Genomic DNA, 19553 nt, shown 5'->3' on the forward strand with positions numbered 1-19553 from the left:
CGGGTGAATGACACCTCCAGCTGCTTCTGGGCCCCTCCTGATAAGTTAACCTTGTGATCACATGCTAATGCCTGATTAATGTTGCAGTAATTAGACACAGCCTTTCACACTTAGTTAAGAGGACATCCTCCAGCAATTAGCCCGAGCCGGAGAGAGATAATTTCAGAGAACACAGCCAAATCACGTTCTTCAGCTCGCCTCCATTCCCACTTGGCAACATTAAGGTTTATTTTCTCATTATTTCATTTAATTACTCGTTTGATGTTTCATGCAGCTGCCACAAGTAATCTTTGATCCAATTAGGAAATGCTGATTGACGTGAGCGTGCGCATGGGATTCAATAAGCTGCCTTCAATTTGATGTTGTGACTTTATCAGGGGATCTGTAGAGGTTTCGCGTTCTCCACTGAATGCCATCTAATAGGTTAATAATCTCCCTTAAAAATGTTTCTTAATAGATGGCACACCTTTGTTTGCGCGTGTGTGCACAACACGCGTGTGTTCCAGCACGTGCGCACTGTGCAGTTTCTCCAGCAGATATGGAGCAGCGAGGAATGAATGCGGTAGTGAGGAGAGGGCCCTGCGCTCACCATCCTCCACCCTGCCCATTAATAATACATTGGCACAGAGTAGATGGAGGTTTGCTGAGATTAGTCCTCCATTAAGGACTCGTTTGCTATTGCTATTACAGAGACACCTTGGTCTTTTTTAAACAAGAAGAATCAGCCCACTTGTAATGGGACTGGAATCCTATATTATCTTATATTAGTCGTTGCAGTGTGAAAAGCGACTAGAAGCACTGTGATTTCCTATGAAGACAAAGTAAATGTACATTTAATAACTGTGCAGCTGTAGTTGCATAACTATTTGCGTCTAACTGCAGTGGATGAGCAACTACTTCTAACTTTTTAATGCATTAATGTAATAGTGTTTGCTACATGTGAAACACAGAAAACTGGTGCAGGTGAGTCATGTCTTAATATAGATCACATTACAGTACAGTAAAATTCATTTAGTTCCCAAAACTGTGTGGAAATATATCTGTGCACTTAATTCCCAGCACATCTTTATGGAACCTTAAGAGTTTTGGGAGCTTGAAATGGAGCCTTGTCGTGTTACCAGAAAAGATGTGTGTAACATTTGGTGGATTGAGTTTTAAATGTTGGGCACTGTTTTTCCTGACTACGAAATTTTGGTCCTGCATGTTACATGTAACTTAAGGCATTCGCAGACTTATTTGATACCACATAAACAGTTATAAGTAATTACCGTAGACATTTTACTTGAGATCCAAGTATTGTATGACACATTTAAGTTGCATTAAAACGGTACGAAGGCAGAAGAACCTACATTTTTCTTTGTGTCGATTATCCTCTCGAACTCTCAAAGTATGTTGATGAACAAAAGGAAAAAAAAGTTTTTTACTGTGTTTGAAGAAAGATATGCTTGTTGTAGCGTAGAAGTAGTGTCATCATTAAGTTTGTTCAGATGGTGCTGTGAAAAAGTCTTGAGCCACCTCCAAGTTCTTTGTATTTTTTGTATTATTTCTTACTCCACGTTTTTTAAAGATCAAAGTTTTTCTTTGGACAATGGCTGCTTTTATGCTCCTTTTTCAGTCCAGTCCTTATTCCTGACCATTCTCAGAGGGGTGTTTTTGTTTATCTAGTTCTTGAACCACTGTTGTGTTTACATCCTACCAGGATGTTACCAACATATTTGTCCCCATTTCTTTAGTTGGATCTATGAAAAATAAATACATAAAATTCTGTTTTTGCCTTGTTCACCAACAAGGTGATTTCCAAAGAGGTGTTAGCCATAGTGTGTACTTAATAAATTTAGGACCAGACAGGACAAGTGGAGGACAAAAAGAATAAGTGGGAGACCTAAAAGAACTACTTACAGCAGATGAACAGTATCTGAATGACTTGCTTGAATCTGAGCAGAGTGTATAGCCCTGTACATTTCAGAGCACTCACATTATCAGTAGACACTAGTGACTTGGTTCCACTTGCAGTCACGCGTGTCCATGTTATAACACTGACTCCACCATGTCTGACAGCTGTGCAGGCTCTTTCAGATGTTTTTTTTCAGTGTAACCAGGTATTTGCATCTCGTAGTAAACTCTCTGTATTCAAATTCGTGAAGCCACTTTCTGGATTGTAGACTTTGACAATGATGCACCTGCCTTCTCGAGAGAGTTCTTCATTTGACTAAATATCATGAAGGAGTTTCATCCATTACATTTCTTTGCAGTCTTTCGGTCCTTTCAGTGTTGCTGAGCTGGCCAATGCATTTCTTCTTTCTATGGTATATTGTTGATTTAGCCACTGCTAAAGGTTTTATCATCTCTCTGATAGGATCATTTGTCTCACTTGCATCCACATCTGTTTGGATGTCAGAGTTCACTGGAAATTTCTCGTGAGATTTCCAGATGATTTTGAGCCTCTGAAAATTAGAGACTGTATAAAAATGGTCTCTAATTCGTAATCAGTTAATGCAACCCTTTCTTAAAGCCTTGAATTAAAGCTGAAAGGCTGTTGATTGTTTGATTTTAAATCCACTGTGGTGTGCACAGAGGTAAAATTTAGCAGGAAAAACGTGTCAGTGTGCAAAAACATATATCTAAATCTATTTAGTGAGTGACATAAAGAATTGGCTGAGGTTTTGCTGATTCTGGGATGTTTACAAGCTGGTGATGCAGCAAAATATGACAGCTCTATATGGCAAAACACAAAGGCATGCAAAAAAATACTTCATGTGGGGACTCAGGAAATTTAACAGCCTTTTAATTTTAATGGGGAAAATATTTTTGTCTGTCATGCTGTCTTGTTTATAATAGCTTGAGGGATAGGTTTTGCATATTCATGGAGTGACTGTTCCTGTGTTGTTAACAACAAAATAACTTCACTACAAAGTCCGCTGTGAAGCTGTTCTGGAGCTTATCACCAGCCCCTCTTCAAATCCCAGTTATTGTTTTGAAAACTTTAAGGACTGAATGGAATAAACAGATTTACTTACTGGAAATATCTGCTGGAACAAAGTGAAACACAAAGGCCCACAAATCCATATTGATTCATGGATTTCTGACAGTCCAGTATTTGAGCATGTACAGGTGCGGCGGTACGAAGCCAAGACATTCGCTTTGCAAAAATTAAATTTAGAGTTGAGTTGGAACATTTTCATTACTCAAGCCTGCAGCATTCAACTTTGGAGGACCAGAAATGTCTGGAGTACTTTATCTACCTCCTCATCGTTACCTGTCAGCAGTGGAGGACAGCCAGGTGCATCAGCTCTAAGTGTGCGTATAAGGGGGGGGAAAGTATCTCATCCAGAACCCAGTGGTGGGCAGATCAATCCAAATATCGACTCTATAGATACCACCGCTGGTATTGGTATCAGATCAATATTAGGATCAATACATTTGATCAATACAGCCTTCTGATTTTTTCTTTTGATTTTTTTTGGGGGGGGGGAAAGGAAAAATATACCTCAAATGTGCCTTTTTGTGTTGATTGTTACATCTATTTTATTTATAGCCTACAGTACAATTAAACAATCAAAAATATTTATATTACTATTTATATTCCAGCTCTCCAAAAAAATCCCAGTTTCAAACACATGAAAAGCTGAAAAGACACACTGCTCTCACCTACATAAGCTGCCTTTATATAATAAAAGTAAAGTATCTGTATTGGAAATACTGTCCTTGTTTTTACTTGGTATCGTATTGATACCAGAGGAGACGTGCAGTCTGTGGGAAGTTGAACCCAGTGAATCCACGTTGAACCACGACTTGCCCCTCCTCCATCAGCTGATGACGGTCAACCCAAAGCTGGGCAGGAAGTGCATCTTGTGCCTGAAGCTAGTTGGAACATGAACGGGAGAAGCTCGTTTTCACACAGCTTCTGGGATAACAAACTAAGCTTTTGACGGTAGGGAAACCGTTTCCGACACGACATATAAACGACGTTACAGACATTGCTAGTACTAGCACCGAAGTACTCCCGTTTTTGTGTTGGTCGCAAAATATGAACGGCTGCTAATGTTAGCAGTCGCGTTAGCTTATTATTGAAGTTGTGTGTGTACGTGTGTGTTGGTAACTCGCTGCACCTCGTATTTAAGAAGTTGTCACCCTGATAGCTGATAGTTGAAATAACCTTTTCCCCCCTAACATGTAGCAGAGCATAGTCAGCTAGTAGTTTAGCTATGTAGCAGGCAAACTCACGTATGTCAAGCTAAGCCAAGTGTCGTTAGGGGTCTCTTCCTCCCCCCATCATTTCCTACCAAACTTCATGAGAGATTCGTTCAGTTTAATGTAGCTTCGCTGATGTAGTAATGTGCATTTCTACACTAACGTGTTTACCTATAAAGTCTGTTTGTAAACTCATCCTACAAGTAAACATAATGTTTAAAACTACATATGTTCAACAGGACTTCATAAACACAGTTCGAAGAATTATTCGACTTAAAAAGTAATGATAAAAATAATAATAATAAAAAAAACAAGCTTAGTAAAATAAATGCTGGGTTGACGTATGGCTCTTGTGTGTTAATCTTAAAAATTTAATTTCTAATTATTAGAGTTTCTACAAGAACACCAATGTTTTTAAATGTAAGCATTTGCTTCTCGTTGTTAACTGTTAATAGTTGGTGTGAGTGACAAAGAAATTAAAGAGGTTTGTAATTTTATCATAGGCAGAAATTTAATTTCACTTTCTCTCTGCTACCATGTTTCTAGGAAATCCCCTGAAAAAAGCCAAAGTGAAATTTGTTTTCTCTTAACTTCTGTAGAAAAAGGTGGGAAAAACCCAACTAAGCATCCTGGGACATGGACAGTAGGAGAGGGCGAGCGTGGGGGAAGCTTGTCAAAGTGGACTCCAGTGAAACTGTTCTGCTGTTCAGCAGTGAATGCACGGTTGGCAGAAAAAAAGGTGGGTAAGTTTGTCTGTGTTTGGGAACGAGAAACAATTGTCATTAAATTCAATGCATTTTTTTTGGTTTGTTTTGCTTTGTTTTTATCTCCTTTTGTTTTGAAACACTTAATTTTCTGATGCCTATTAACAAATGACAGTCCTGTCAGGAGCGTAGACGTTGCTGTCAGTGTCTGGAGCTTTTGAAACCTCCCCTTGAAAACACAAAGCTTTCTTTTAGTGAACCAAACTTAGACAGGCCCTTGTGATGAGAACAAAAGACGTCCATCGAGAACATGCGTGCGGAATATTAAGTAGATTTTTTTTTTTTTGTTTGGGTTTTACTAAAGAAAAGGTTAGGTCTATAATTCCCCCTGTGTCTGCTTTTGTTGTCGAGTGCTTTATGGGGGTCTGCCTTTTTGCAATGCAAAACTGCTAGGTTTAATTGGTTTGCTTATGTCTGGGCAGTGAATGATCTAAAAATGTCACGGCAGCACAATTTCAGGTATAACATGCAATGTTTTTAAAGGCTTAAATTAGGCTAAAGATTAAAAACTCAATATAGATATTATTGGATTAATGAAACATTGTTATGGAATATTTGGTGGAGGGGGATTTAAAAAAAATGTTTGTGCTGTAATGTATTACAGGTGCCTTTTATAACCTATAATGTTCTCTCGAGATGGACTTTTAAAAGCAGAAAAACTAGGAATTTCTATATTTTCATGATAGCGCTTTATTTTTTTGTTTCCAGGATGTTATCTTTCCTTTCCAGCGAATAAACTTGTCTCAGGGGAGCACTGCAAGATTGTGAAAGATGAAAGCTCAGGGCTGGTGTGGCTTGAAGACATGAGGTACTCCAAGTTGAACTTTCGTACCACTCATATCATTTGCTTGTTTTCCCAGAGGGCCAAACTGAATATCATTATAAAAAATAATAAGCTCTCTGCCGCACCGTTGAGTAGAAATAAAACTCTTAGAAGAAGTTGGTTGAAAAGAGACTGGGAGTTATCAGAACCGTGTACCAGCAGGTTGAGAATGTCCTACTGAGATAGAGGGAAAAGAAAAAGGAGACGCATACACTTTAAAGCTCCTTTTCAGTCATTCACTTGTTTCCATTAATCAGAGAGCATCGTAACTTGCTAGCCTATTATGGATTTTGCGATTTTAAACAATATATTAAGCCACCCTCCTGTTCTATAGGAATACAACCAGCTGGCAGCCAGCTGACTCGAGTCCCCTCGAGATGTGCTCATTAACAAAGACTCATTCAGACTGATGGCAACATGTAGGCAATCTGTTTGCATTTATAAATTAAGACCGCAGTTGTTTGCAAACTTTTGACAGTCTCTCTGAGAGTGACTGCAGTCAGTACAAGTCAGACTGTGACTGTTTGCAGAAAGGTTGCCTTTTATCAGGTGACCTGTGTAATCGCCTTGGAATCAAAAACTGTTTATTAGGAGGCAGTTAATATAAGATAAGAGTGTTAATTTTTCAGTTGAGCTGATTTAATGTAAGTTTGTATGGATGGTGGCACGTGAGATGATTGCTTGTTCTATTCCCAGAGATTTTTCAATTTATTTAATAAAGTATTGAAATATGGGGGCCTGTATTGATACAATATGACCACACAATATTGTTCTGCTGTATCAATTTTTTCCCATGCTGCAAAAAAATGCACATCTTCACTACCTAGTACAAAAATGGGCAGTTCACACACTGAATATTTAAGTGGGACCAAGCATGGTGTGCATTAGTTTATATTAGTTCATAATGCCCCTTTGTAAAGCAGACGTATTAGCAGTATAGTTAAATATCCTGTCTGTCTGTAGCACTAATGGCACAGTGATCAACATGTCCAAACTGGTCAAGAAACAAACTCACATGCTGCAGAATGGCGACGTCATCTACTTTGTGTACAGGAAAAGTGAACCTGAACAAAGTGAGTTTTGAATTTGTGAACTATAACAATGATATATTATTTTGTATGTGTGTATATGAAGACAAAAACGCGTACGCTGTGTGCTCTTGCCACCCTGTAGACATCGCCTATGTTTACCACTCCATCAAAATGGATCAAACTGCTTCACAACACAATTATGGTGAGTACTTGAGTAGTTCCCCACAATTAATTTGTCAAAAGGAGCTAATTACACAAAGCAGCCACAACACACGACATTAAAACCACCTGGCTAATGTTGTGAAGGTACCCCTTTGTGCTACCAAAACACACTCAGTTTCTGGGAGCCCTGCTTGTCCTTAAAGTGTCCTGTGGTGTCCAGAGCTGGTCGGTATCAGTGCTTGGTGGGTGGTACATGCCACTTAGTTACATGAATGCAATGGGCTACTGTTCACCAGCAGTATATTACACAAAAACAACATGATCAAAATGAGTCACTTCATCTGTCTGTGATTTTAATGTTGCGGCTGAACTAGGTAGATCTTTACTTCTGTTTGTTTTGTTAGTCATCTCCCACTCTGTATTCAGACTTCAGCCCACAGTCGTCCTCCTCCTCTTCCAGGTTCAGAGATGGCCCTCTCTGTAGAGCCTGTAATGCTCTCAAAGGCTCCTCGGGATGCAACTCAGGAGGAACCTCAACCCTCTACCTCTGCTTCACACTTCTGTATTGAGACTGCTTACACTTCTGGTGCCATGGCAACCACAGTCTCTCCTGTGACTGGTAGGTTCTCTACTCACGCACTTTTAAAAGGTTGGTGTGTGAAAGGACCGTGGGGATTATTCATAAAATTAAAAATCACTCTTTAACCTCCTAAGACCCGAACTCTTCCACGGCATGCATTTGCAGTTTCTCTTTGATATTTGGGCATATTGGGGCCCGATGAATATAAAAATAAAAAATTGCCAGATTTTTTATTTTTACCTTATTTTTGTTTTTAAGAAAAATAAGAGCCACATATGAGGATAATACTTAAAAATTTTCATAGAACAGTAGCAGTATAAAGTCCTTGTAAGTGGATATCAGGCCCATGTAGAGCAAAATTGAGTATTTTGGTCTAAATAACCCAAAATGTGACGTCCACATATGTGGACGCAGGGTCCTAGGAGGTTAAAGTGTTACGTTATGTACATTTACCATTTGGAGCTTCGTTAAATTACTTTACGTCTTCGAATTTAAAAAAAAAGAGTAGTTAAAAGCCAGGTCTTTTGAATGAAATGGTAATAGTAAATGGACTGCTTCTTACATAGCATGTTTCTACTCTACTTGAACACTTGAGCTCTTTATACAACATGCCTCATTCACCCATTCACACAAGCACTCCTTTGTATGTCCAAGTGCTTTCTAGCTAACATTGTGTTGATCCGGGAGCAGCCTTCCCAAGGATACGGTCTGGCATGCAGACTTTAGCAGCCAGCAGTCGAACCACCAACCTTCCGATTAATAGACGCCCTGCTCAAGGGCCAAACACAAAAAGCATTTTTTTCTGAAATATTAGAATACCTAAATACAAATTTTACACAGTACTGAACACTGATAGCACCTGCGTTTTCTCGCCCACTCTTCTGTTAGACAGCAAGCTGACACACTCACACACTGCAGTGGTACACGTTGCCTCGCCGCCTCAATCACTGACTGCGCTGTCTTCTTCCTTTAATGTTCTCATTTGCTCCGGTTACTTGTTTGGATTTGGTGTTAAAAACAAGCAGGAAACCGATGGAACGCTGTTTTAAAATATTTCAGCTTTAAATCAAAGAATATTAAGATGAGAGACTCAAGTGTTGCAACTTCTGACACAACAAAAAGCACCACATTCACATGTTTTTAGTTATCTTTTAATAAATAATAACCCCCCATGACCTCAGAAATGGTTTATCGGTGTTATATAAATATTGAAGTTGAAATTCTATTCTGCCGTAAGTTGTATTTGCTTCATTTTTTTGCTTTGTATTTATTCCAAGTGAAATCAGTAGAGCTGGAGGACAGTCTTTGTGTTGGTGTTTCAGAAAATTGATCCAATTGATCTCACTCAAGGATAGGTCATCAATTACAACATTTCTGCACTGTAAAATATTAAAAGGGTTAATGTGAGGAAATTAGAATAAGACATCAGGCTGTTTACACATGACCAGTTAATTAGAAATAAATAGAAATTAGAGGTGCACTTTATAATTTCGACTAAACTGCAGAAAGTTACAAGATTTTCTCTCACTCAAACAACTACAGAGAAAGCCCCTGCTACTGGAAGGAGGGAGGAATAATTAAATGGAGATGAGCTGCTATATACCTGCCTTTATCTGATATAATTCACCTTACCAACCAAACGCAGGTGCATCAGATTCATAAAAAACAACAAATGCCATGTTCTTACATCATTTTCTAGTATGTTTATAACATCAGCCTTGTTCTTCTTTCCACTCGTCTCCACAGTTTTCTACTTCTGCTCTGATTTTTTTTCATACTGAGGCTCATACTGGTTTGTGGCTGGCTTTGAGCTGAAGATAGTTTTACCTTTAGCCACTTTATCCTTGTTAGCGTGTTTTTAAATTTCCATGTTAATGAAGGAAGGTGATTTCAGCGTCTGATCAGGTTTGCTGTTAAGAATGTTTTCATACTTTACCAAACTTCATGTTTTCACTCACGTTGAAGAGCTTCCACGCTAGCTACATGTTAGCTTGTGGCTGCTGTGAGTGTGTGTTGAGCATCTGATATGTGGGAGGGTGACCAGCCGGTTGGTGGTCTGACTGAGAACACTGAAAATTGGTCAATCAGTGCATCTCTATTAGGAAAAATAGCAGCGTTTAATAAAAGGGTGTTTCAGATAAATCCCCGGTACATTCTGCGTTTGAGGTAAACAAAGACCCTTGTGCCTGCTGCATGGACTAACTACAGGATCTTTAGATTCCTTTGGTGGGAATAGTGTTCTGTGGTCAGGATTCTCAGAAGTTTGTTGGAGGGAACTCCTTATAAAGACAACAATACTATTTCCTACAGATGAGACAAGTAAAATATAATGTGTTGTCTAAGGAGCTTGGAAAGAAAAGCGTCTGGACTTCTTTAAGTTGCTTGAAGACGTTTCACCTCTCATCCAGTTCTAGGGTCAAATGGTGGAGAGTCCCAGATTTGACACATTTAAAAATATAATGTGTTAATTGCTGAGCAGTAGAGATGCTATTTGGTGGCTTTCTGTACTTCTGAGCAGAGCAATGTAAGCAGTTTTCTCCTGTTTTTGTTCTGTATGTAGCTTCAGCTCTATGATGGAGAGAGTCCAATAAACTTAGACTAAAACTGGCATTCCCATTTCTCCAATTCCTCTGGAAGGCAGCTGCCAATAGGTTATATTAATATAGTCCCTGTGTAGTTCGTTTTAGCTGTCTAAAGTCTGATTGGTTGTTTTTGCTTTAAAAAAAATTATAATATTGCAAGGTTTTTAGTAAAATATAGTTGTAGAAATGAATATTGAGAATAATAATAATAATGTAATTGTTCTGACATAAATTGGTACCACCAGCTCATGTGTTTTGACAGTGTGACGGATGATTAATTAACTGCTGTAGAGGAGCAGACAGAGTGAGAGCTGTGATGACTCTGTGCTGCTTTTCTTTTTTTAAATGAAACTCTGATTGCAGTTAGTGAGGGAATAAGATTATTTACAGCTGATCAATACTGAACTTTACGCTAATTCAGCTTTATTGTTTGACACATGTCCAGCTGGTCATTATCGATTATCTCTGGCCTGGTGTTTAACTGCCGTCTCTGTCTGCTTTCATCTGCTTTGTGTATTGATTTGTTTCTCACTCTTGAAATCTTGGGTTTGAAATACTCTGCTGGAACAGTTGGTCATATCAGGTTAGGCTAACAGATCAGCTCCATGGAAACACTTGTTACCTGCATACATCTTGTTCACCCTCAGCTGTTTAACACCTGCTCATTATTCAGGAAACACAACCATGTTAGCTGGTCACAGATTACCAAGGACAACTGTCTGCTCAGTAGAACGTAACATGTAACAATGACTTTATTTTATTTTTGTTTAATTCAAACTAAGTAAATGTTCCTTATCTTACATCAGCTTAGACAGCTGGGCTGCTGGTACCTTGTGTTTACACTCAAAATAACTTACCTGATTTAAAATTAATAAATGTGATTTAAAAAGAGAGCAGTCTGAAGTTTAATAAAAAAGCCAGGTTGGTATAATTTGTTTCCAATAGGCTGGTAAGTAAGTGCTGTTTATTTTTTGAGCATGACACGTTTGTTGTAGGTAGGTTAGAGCACTTGGAGTTGATAAGTGTCTTAACATAGAGCTGCAGTGCCTACCAGTGTGTCTGAAGTTTAATGAGATTAAAGACTCTGACAAGTTAATAAAAAAGTCACAATCACCACCACTAAATGCACTTACCTGCAAATGTGATCTAGGCAACATTACAGAACAATGCTTAGGTCAAAAATAAATGGATTTAATGAACTGGACACCTGTGTCATACTTTGCTACCACATCAGGTTTCTGGTCAAGTAGCAGAGCTGATCCATATACGAGCCTCACTGGCCACCTCGTTTATATAATATGGCTCTTCTTGTGTTTTTCATAATTTGTATTTGTTTATTTATGTATTTTCTTATTTAGTTGCTTGGACCACAGTTGACTGAATATGTCAGGTAGTTGTGGGATTATTTAAAATACAGTTGTAAAATGTTCTACAGTATAATTTTCATGTTCCACTTTGACTAAAACAATAAAGAGAGGGAGAGATGCATGGATAGTCATGTATTGGTTGACCCAATAAATTTAGACCAGACTAAACTTAATTGGAAAATATTGTAATCTGTGGTCTATTAAAAACAAGTAGTTTAGAGTATTGAAGTCATTATTTGACCCACAACTGTTGTTCTTTTGTCTCATTAGGCCAAGCTAATGATCCAACCACTACACAGGAGGAAGAGACAGAAAACCTGGAGCCAAAAAGCAAGAGGAGGAAAACCGATGATGGTTAATAATATGTTACTTTGAGATTAAACTAGATTCCCTTAACTTCTCACAGATTTTGTCAGAGCCATCATGTTCCAAGCCACATTTCATTTGAATCTCACCCTTTGTGTGTGTTCTAATTTATAATGTGCACCTACTGTGTTTACAGATAAATCTTATGAATTAGGTGTGCCATGCACTTCAAGGCCAGAAGTGGTTAGTTCCTCAAAACCACCAGCAGAAGGGACTAAGACGGATAAGATGGAGGAAAGCTTGACATGCGTTATCTGCCAGGACCTGCTACATGACTGTGTCAGGTGACCTGATTTATTTATTTGTTTTTCCTTTCATGTTTAAGTTACAATTAAAAAAAAAAAAAACAGTGTTTGTGCTCTGCTTCTGCCCAACAGTATATGTGGCAAAAATAGGGTTTGTGCAATTCTAACAAGCTTGAAATAAAGCACATAGAGGCAGGGGTGTTGACCTGTCGCTCGCTTTAGCCTCTTTTCTACTGGTACTTAACTAGACTACTCAATTTCAGTCACTTTCCATTACAGTTGAATACTATCTCAGTGTGTGTGAGGTCGCTATAATTTCTGCCTTTAGGTAGAAACCAAGAACAATAACAGGTGGTCCTGTTATGGACCTGTAATACCTGCACGGTGCATATTACCCTGCCTAGGTGTAGTGCAGCTATGGCAGTAGTTTGCAGCGATATGTAGTAGTTGCATGTAGATAGCAGTTAAGCAATATTTATGGGGATTCCTATTGGAGGTAGAACAGACAATAGTCCTTTATGTGCTTGGTCCAAGGTGTTTAGAGTGATGTAAGTAAGCAGTATGGTGGGAGCCAAGTAGAAAGTCTCACCAGGGTGCTTCCTCGTTTACCTCACCTCCAGCAGTGCTCATGGAGCAATGACTGGGATCATTATTAAATGGTAGAACCTGGTTAATGTCTTTGCAGCTTCCAGCTGTTTAGCAGCTTCCAGCTGTTTAGCAGCTTCCAGCTGTTGGGAATGTCTGATCTTATGCCAATAAAAGTGTGGGTTTGGGGGGGGGTTTCTGTTTTTTTTCTGTAGTTTGCAGCCTTGCATGCATGTCTTCTGTGCGGCCTGCTATTCTGGCTGGATGGAACGCTCTTCCCTTTGCCCCACCTGCCGCTGCCCTGTGGAGAGGATTCATAAAAACCACATTCTCAACAACCTGGTAGAGGCCTACCTCATCCAGCATCCAGGTGTGCACAGATGGACCCCTTTTTTTTAAGTCTTATTTTGCTCTTTGCACTGCCCTCAGTCACTGTAAACCTGCACAGATTTGTATCTTTTTGTGTACCATTGATGAAACACGAGAGATTGGCACACTTAACTTTACTTGATTTCCTTAATGAGCTCATTCTAAACAAACTGTCCCACAGAAAAGTGTCGCAGTGAGGACGACCTGAAAAGCATGGACAGCCGTAACAAGATAACTCAGGACATGTTGCAGCCAAAAGTTGAGCGGTCTTTCTCTGATGAAGAGGGCAGTTCAGATTACCTCTTTGAGCTCTCTGATAATGACAGTGACTCCTCAGATATCAGGTAATAAATCAGTAATAAGTCTGACATGTAGTTTTGTTTTCTCTGTTGTTTCTGTAAAATCATTTTAGATAGGTGTTGTAGTGAACAAAATCTCATTGTGATGGCTCTTTGTCTCCAGTCAGCCTCTGGTGATGTGTAGACAGTGTCCTGGCTACAGGAGTGATGTGAACCAGCTCCTCTTTGCTTCGAGTTCAAACTACTGGTTCCCCGGTCTGCCAAGTCTACAGCCTATGCCTCCACCTCCCAACCCAGTTAGTGAGGAGGTGGCTGCAAAGGCCTCAGCAGAGATGCCCTCAACATCCTCGGATAATAATAATGAGTGTAAGTTAGATGAAAAATCAAAGATTTTAGGACATGTAATAAAATAACTGCTATTGCTCAGCTATAGATGCCATCGTGTCACCACTGTGCCCGTTTTTCTGTAAATAGTGGCATAAATAGGCGTCTTTGTGGTTGGCACTCTAATACCAAACACATTAATCGAGAATGATTGTGTATCCTGTGGTCAGACAGTGCATGTTAAAGCCCACTTTAGCACAACAGCAACATTTCTCCTGATTTGCTAACAGATCTTTGCATCTTGGCTCCTGTCCAACACTTCTTTCTTGCCTGCAGCTCCTCAGGAGTACCGCTGCCCCCCTCAGGGCTGCCATCTCATATGCACCTGCTGCCTCCAGCCAATGCCAGACAGACGGGCCGAGCTCAGCAACCAGCAGGTTATTGCTCAACAATGTGAGTGGCATCAACACCTGTTAGGCGGCCGTTGAAATGTAACGTCTGCTTTGACTGAATATGATTGACTACAATTTTACTGTCAGTCAGAAATTTACATGCAACTATAGTGAAATGCAAAGAGATCATGGCGGATAATATAAGACTGTAAGCCGGTGCACAGTGGGCTGTGTAAGGCTGCTCTGTTTATGTAGACTTGTGGTATGTATTCTATATAGAATCGACTGATGGTTAAATTCCAAATTTGTGAGCCATATCATATCTATAAATAGATTTTTTGCACCTCAGATGGATGATATGTGGTGTTTTGGCAGGTGTGCTGTGCCAGCGACCTTTCTGTCATATGTACTGGGGTTGCCAGAGGATCGGTTGTCAGGGCTGTCTGGCTCGATTCAGTGGTATGTATCTGTTTGAGCAAAACAGCCCCAGGATATTCTGTGTTCACTGTAAACTTTCACCCTTGTGGGATTTGTTTTGGCCTCTAATTGAAAGGAATGAATCCTGAATAGTGCCCAAATCCAATATTTGTATTTTTCTTTTTTCCTATTATATGAACTATGTTTACAAAAATCTTAAACACTAGATTAGCATTATTTTATGGTGAATACAGTGTATGATCTAACACTCTGAAAATGCATTATTATTAGAGGCATTGGTATTTTTTTTCAATAATAAGACTTCATTAGGCACAGTACTGTAGCAACTGAACAGTTGAGATAAAGTACTACTCCTAAAGAGCTTTACAACATACTGTAAAAACTCAGTATTTGCAGCAGATGAATAGTATCTGAAATCATTACCTTAAGAAAGCCAGCACTCATTCCCAGGGCCTTTTTGTTTTCAACTGTTCTCTTTTTAATACATTTAAAAAACACTCCAAAAATTGGTTTTTTGACTCTGAAATTTAAATTAAAATTCAAAATGGTCTGAGAACTGTGAATCAGCTAATTTATTAGTGTTATTATTATGTTTACAATTAAAATCCACTTTGCATTTTTCAGACCTCAACCTGACTGACAAATGCCTGGATGGTGTGCTGAACAACAATAACTATGAATCAGAGGTCCTCCGGGTAAGATGGACTTGTATCCAATGTTTTATGAGTCAGTATTTTTGTTGACCACTTATTTACAGTGCAATAGTTAATGCATTGGTATAAAGCACCAAATAAAGCCTCTAAATGCAGTCATCTTACAACCTGTGACCAGTATGTCAGCATGTACTCTTTCCATCCTTCCACCAGAACTACTTATCCTCCAGGGGGCAGTCTTGGAAAGATCTGCTGAAGGACTCTTTGCAGGGTTTACAGCAAGGAAACTACCTTCTGACAGGTGAGTCCACTGAAAGTGAGCGCTGCAGATGCAGTTTAAGAAAAAAGGGGAAAACAAACTTTTCTCTTCCAAACACTATACACAGTGCTGTTTAAAAACAGAGCAATAACACTCGGTCTTTCTTAAACGCTTCTCTCAGATTGTCGTATCTCTGCAAACACCATCCTGTGTTTCTGCTGTGGCCTGCGAGCCTTCAAGGAGCTGGCCTACAAATACAGACAGAACATCCCTTCATCTGAATTGCCAGGTCAGAAAATCCTACTAAATAATTTGTGACAAAAGTTCAAGTGCTCCTTTTTATTTTTCTAAAGATATCTAAACCTTTGCTGCACTGTGCTAACCTCATTAAATATTCTGTCTTCAGCTACTGTAACGTCTCGTCCAGACTGTTACTGGGGACGTAACTGCCGTACGCAGGTGAAGGCGCATCATGCAGCGTAAGTCTCATTAAGTGTAAAATATTAAATCACTAGTTTCTAGTGACAGCAGTGAAACTGAAGTTGCTGACACTGTGTAATGTAATGTCATTTAGATTTTTTCTTGCTGTCAGTAGATCTAATTAAAAAAAGCTGCTGACCAGCAAGAAGTGCAAACCCATTATTGTTGTCATCATTATAATGCCGAGGAGCCTAACTGCACACAGCAACCCAAAGGAAATGCACTGTAACACTAATATGTGCCCCGCTTTTCTATTTGATATGATACGCATGCATAACGATAATTGTAATTGGATGTCAAATGGATAACATTATGCAAATTGAGTTTGTTTGCTGTTTCAGATCAGCTTCTATGCATTTATGGACGCTTATTTTGAATAGTTACAGCTTGGTTAGGTACTAATACGCTAATGCTAAGTACTTATTTATTTTAGTAATAAATATATGGAAGCACAATGCATTCACTTGACAAAATAGTGTGTCCCATTTGCCTAAAATAACAAGATAATTATCCCAGAAATCCAGATTAATGACCCCCAGCTCTAGTGCAGTTGGAAGCGCTGGGAGATGGTGGCATCTTTGAGTGATCCTGATGGTGTTGCTACAGGCTGTCTAGCAGATGTAGCAGTGTTTCTCAATATGGCGTTAAGATGTATAACGGTGCATTACACTCGATTAAAAATGTATAGAAGCATTAGAGCTCCAAGACACCGTGGTGTTTTGCACTCATCTTGCCACTAGGGGGAGTCCTTGCATAAACTGCCAGATAGTTCTTCATGTTTTAAAGATCTGTGCCAGCTTGTTTTGGTTCCTCTCACCTCATTTGACATTTGCCTTTACAAGCAAATCTTACACCACCTTTCCCCCCTCTCTATTTTAATTTCAGGAAATTCAACCACATCTGTGAGCAGACACGTTTCAAGAGCTGAAGCAGCAGCGTGGCTCGTCTTCCCTCAGTCGTGTCAAATTGACATAACTGAACATCTCGTATATTCGAGGAGGCACAATCACTTTCTGCATCCATTGTTGCTAACCGCCTTATGCAATAATCCCAGTCAGATATTACAATCAAGTCTCTATGTACAGCAGTGGCAAGGGTGTCTCTTCAGTAACACTATGCACATTCATATAGAATTAATTGCAGAGTTTAGAAATGTGTGACGCTGCTTCTCGGAGTGAAGACCTAAATGGATCATTTACACAATGCTGCCATTTAAATTCTCATCTGTTGTTCTTACATTATCTGCCATAAGCGGGTAATCAACTATTATTTGCCTGAGTAGTTCATTTATTTGTAAGGTGAAGTACTTAAGTTCTCCCTAATAAATCTGTCCTCCAGCATGTGCAACAAAAAATAATGCGAATAAGGCAATCTGTATGGATTAGAGCCATACATGCTTACAAGTGCTTTCTATGTACCCTCTTAGCCAGGGTAAATTAGGGCTTAATAGCCCTTATGTGTATTGGCGTTCATTAGCTTTCTTACTCTGTGTAGAATCCAGAGCTTCCTACAACATGATGCTGATGAAAATATGTTGATGTCATTAGGGGAAACAGAATAATGATGAATAGTGTTAAGTAACAGTAATTGTATCACGTTTATTGGGCCAAGAGAACCGAAACTGCTGAATTCAAACAATATTATCAATTGTAAATGCCCAGCCTCCGAGGGTCTTTTTCACAAGGGCATTAGTCTGTTCCCAGGCAAAGGCAAAAAGCCATGTATAAGTAGCTCTCACATACTGGTGTAGATTTGTAATCCCATGTGATATCTGTGTAGGACTTTCTGTGGGCAGGGGATCATTGAGTTGTAACACCATCAGAGGGCCTGAGGCCTCTGTTGTGTGCTTTTGCTCTGGATAATCATCTCCAAAGTGATTAAAGTATAGTAGGAGGAACGCCTGGCGAGAGATGCGTGGGAAGGGCTAATCTGTGATGAAATGCACGGTTGCGTAGAACAGAGGGAAAAATAGATTGCACTCCAAGCAGCTAGAAATAGTTAAATGTTTTAGTGGCATGGTGGTTTGATATACTGCTCTTGCAGCATGTAGTTACTGAACAGTTGTGCCAATACAAACACAACAGTGCATTCTGTTGTAAAGTTGTCATTTGCAGTGACTGCAGCTACGTGTTATTAAGGCTTACCTTAGTTGACTTTGTTGGATTTTGTCCAGTTTTTCTCTGGTTCTTTCCTCAGGTACAGAAAGCTGCTGGTTTTTGTTTTATTTGCAGTATAACCATGTTTGGTGGTTCAAAATTCTGTTAAGTCCTATTGAATCCAGTGACTGTTTGTTCATCATCACCCAAGTGTCAGAAACACATGCAAACATGCACAGAGAACTTTTGATGTCTACTGTACGGGTTGACGAATCAGCCTCTTACGGCCTTATTTAGTGTGGACAGATTTAAGCGTCCACACTCATAGGGGCCTTTATATATTTGAATACAAGGATGAAGGAGTAGTCTTTCCGTTCACTTTTATCTAGGGTCACTGTAGAAAGTGCTGGAGGATGATGTAGAAACTGTTAAAGCAGGTGTTAGCTGTCACCCAGTACATTACGTGTGAATTCACTGGTGGTGGTGTTTTTCTACACTTATGTAGTATTTTAGTTGACTGGAAGAGAGAGAAAAAAAAAAAACGTAGTGAGTCAGTCTAAAAAAATCTTAGTGTTTATTTTTTACCGCTATGAATCTTTGCACATATTGTCGGCTAATTTTTATTTTGCTGGATTATATCGAGCATCATGGGAAAACTGTGTGTATTGGATATAAGTAAGGCTCATAAACTCTGATTAGTAATCATGAAAACTTTCATTCCACACTAAGATGTGAAGGAGAAATGCAGTAGCCAAGAAAAAAAAGAATCTCCCTGATAATTTGAATCAGTTGTTCATGTATGGTTTATTACGATTACATTTTCTGTGGTTAATGTGGATAAAATGTGTTTCATTAGCGTACTGGTAGAAAAATTCAATTGTGAATGGGGCGCTTTCCTGGCGTCTGCCTGAGCTCCTGATTTGTTACATTAGTGGTTTAGGTGTTTCTTGTCCTTTCTTTTACCCCCTCGGTCATGGTGCGTCTACGTTGGCATTCCTCAGCAGCTCAGGCCCTCAGCACAAGCCCGGTCGATCCCCCGACAGAGTGGCTGAGTTTTAATTATTCCCTACAGGAGATCTGGGCACCCTAAGCCACCAACAGTCCCAAGCCGCTCCAATCAGGAATTAGTATTAGAGGACTTTGGAGAAGTGCTTTGCATTCTCCCTTGAGTGGTGTGTGTTTGGGGGGGGGGGATTGTTATTTTGTATACTAAGGCAAATATTTACTCACTTTGTGTGCAAAAGTCTGGACCAAACTGCTCAGCAGTATGGAAGAGGCAGGTTTCATTCTACCTCATCACAGCTCCCAGGAATGTGGGAACAAACAGGCATCTGTCACAGTAACATCAGCTAAGAGCTGGGCATGCATCTGTCGGTGTGAGAGATGAATGGATTTTCGGATGCCTAAAAACTATTTGCAATGCACTATTTGAACAATTAGTCTGGACTATAATCACCAGCTAGTGGGAGCAGCACTAGGCACATGCAGAAAATGTTTGGTTTTCATTATGAGAAGTCTCTCTTTACACTATGTTGTATTCTACAATT

The 19553-nt window shown here is 39.4% G+C and overlaps 1 protein-coding gene across 5 annotated transcripts; it reads left to right on the forward strand.

The window, feature by feature from the left end:
• The first annotated feature begins 86 nt into the window (after positions 1–86).
• On the forward strand, positions 87–19406 carry chfr (checkpoint with forkhead and ring finger domains, E3 ubiquitin protein ligase). 5 transcript variants are annotated; one of them, XM_019365872.2, is made up of 18 exons: positions 87–224; positions 4791–4930; positions 5664–5763; positions 6742–6851; positions 6952–7011; positions 7432–7620; positions 11771–11854; positions 12003–12150; positions 12912–13066; positions 13247–13409; positions 13528–13730; positions 14025–14141; positions 14456–14539; positions 15143–15213; positions 15385–15472; positions 15612–15719; positions 15837–15909; positions 16796–19406. In XM_019365872.2, the coding sequence occupies exons 2-18, from the start codon at positions 4828–4830 to the stop codon at positions 16836–16838; spliced, it is 1899 nt and encodes a 632-aa protein (XP_019221417.1). In that variant the 5' UTR covers positions 87–224; positions 4791–4827; the 3' UTR covers positions 16839–19406. The 5 variants fall into 5 exon arrangements, with proteins under 5 accessions (XP_019221417.1, XP_025752721.1, XP_019221416.1 ...); XM_025896936.1 differs by lacking the exon at positions 87–224 and adding an exon at positions 3766–3931 and having other exon boundaries at positions 4738–4930; XM_019365871.2 differs by lacking the exon at positions 87–224 and adding an exon at positions 3767–3931.
• Positions 19407–19553: the final 147 nt, after the last annotated feature.

This window comes from Oreochromis niloticus, linkage group LG12 (assembly GCF_001858045.2).
Source record: "Oreochromis niloticus isolate F11D_XX linkage group LG12, O_niloticus_UMD_NMBU, whole genome shotgun sequence".
In the NCBI taxonomy this organism is placed as follows: domain Eukaryota; kingdom Metazoa; phylum Chordata; class Actinopteri; order Cichliformes; family Cichlidae; genus Oreochromis; species Oreochromis niloticus.

What these genes read in the sequence shown, in the direction of transcription:
- chfr (XM_019365872.2), top strand. Translation starts at nt 4,828, where the DNA reads ATGGACAGTAGGAGAGGGCGAGCGTGGGGGAAGCTTGTCAAAGTGGAC. An exon ending in CTGCTACATGACTGTGTCAG is followed by an intron (nt 12,151 to 12,911) that starts GTGACCTGATTT and finishes TTTTTTCTGTAG; the next exon opens with TTTGCAGCCTTGCATGCATG. An exon ending in GCAGGTTATTGCTCAACAAT is followed by an intron (nt 14,142 to 14,455) that starts GTGAGTGGCATC and finishes GTGTTTTGGCAG; the next exon opens with GTGTGCTGTGCCAGCGACCT.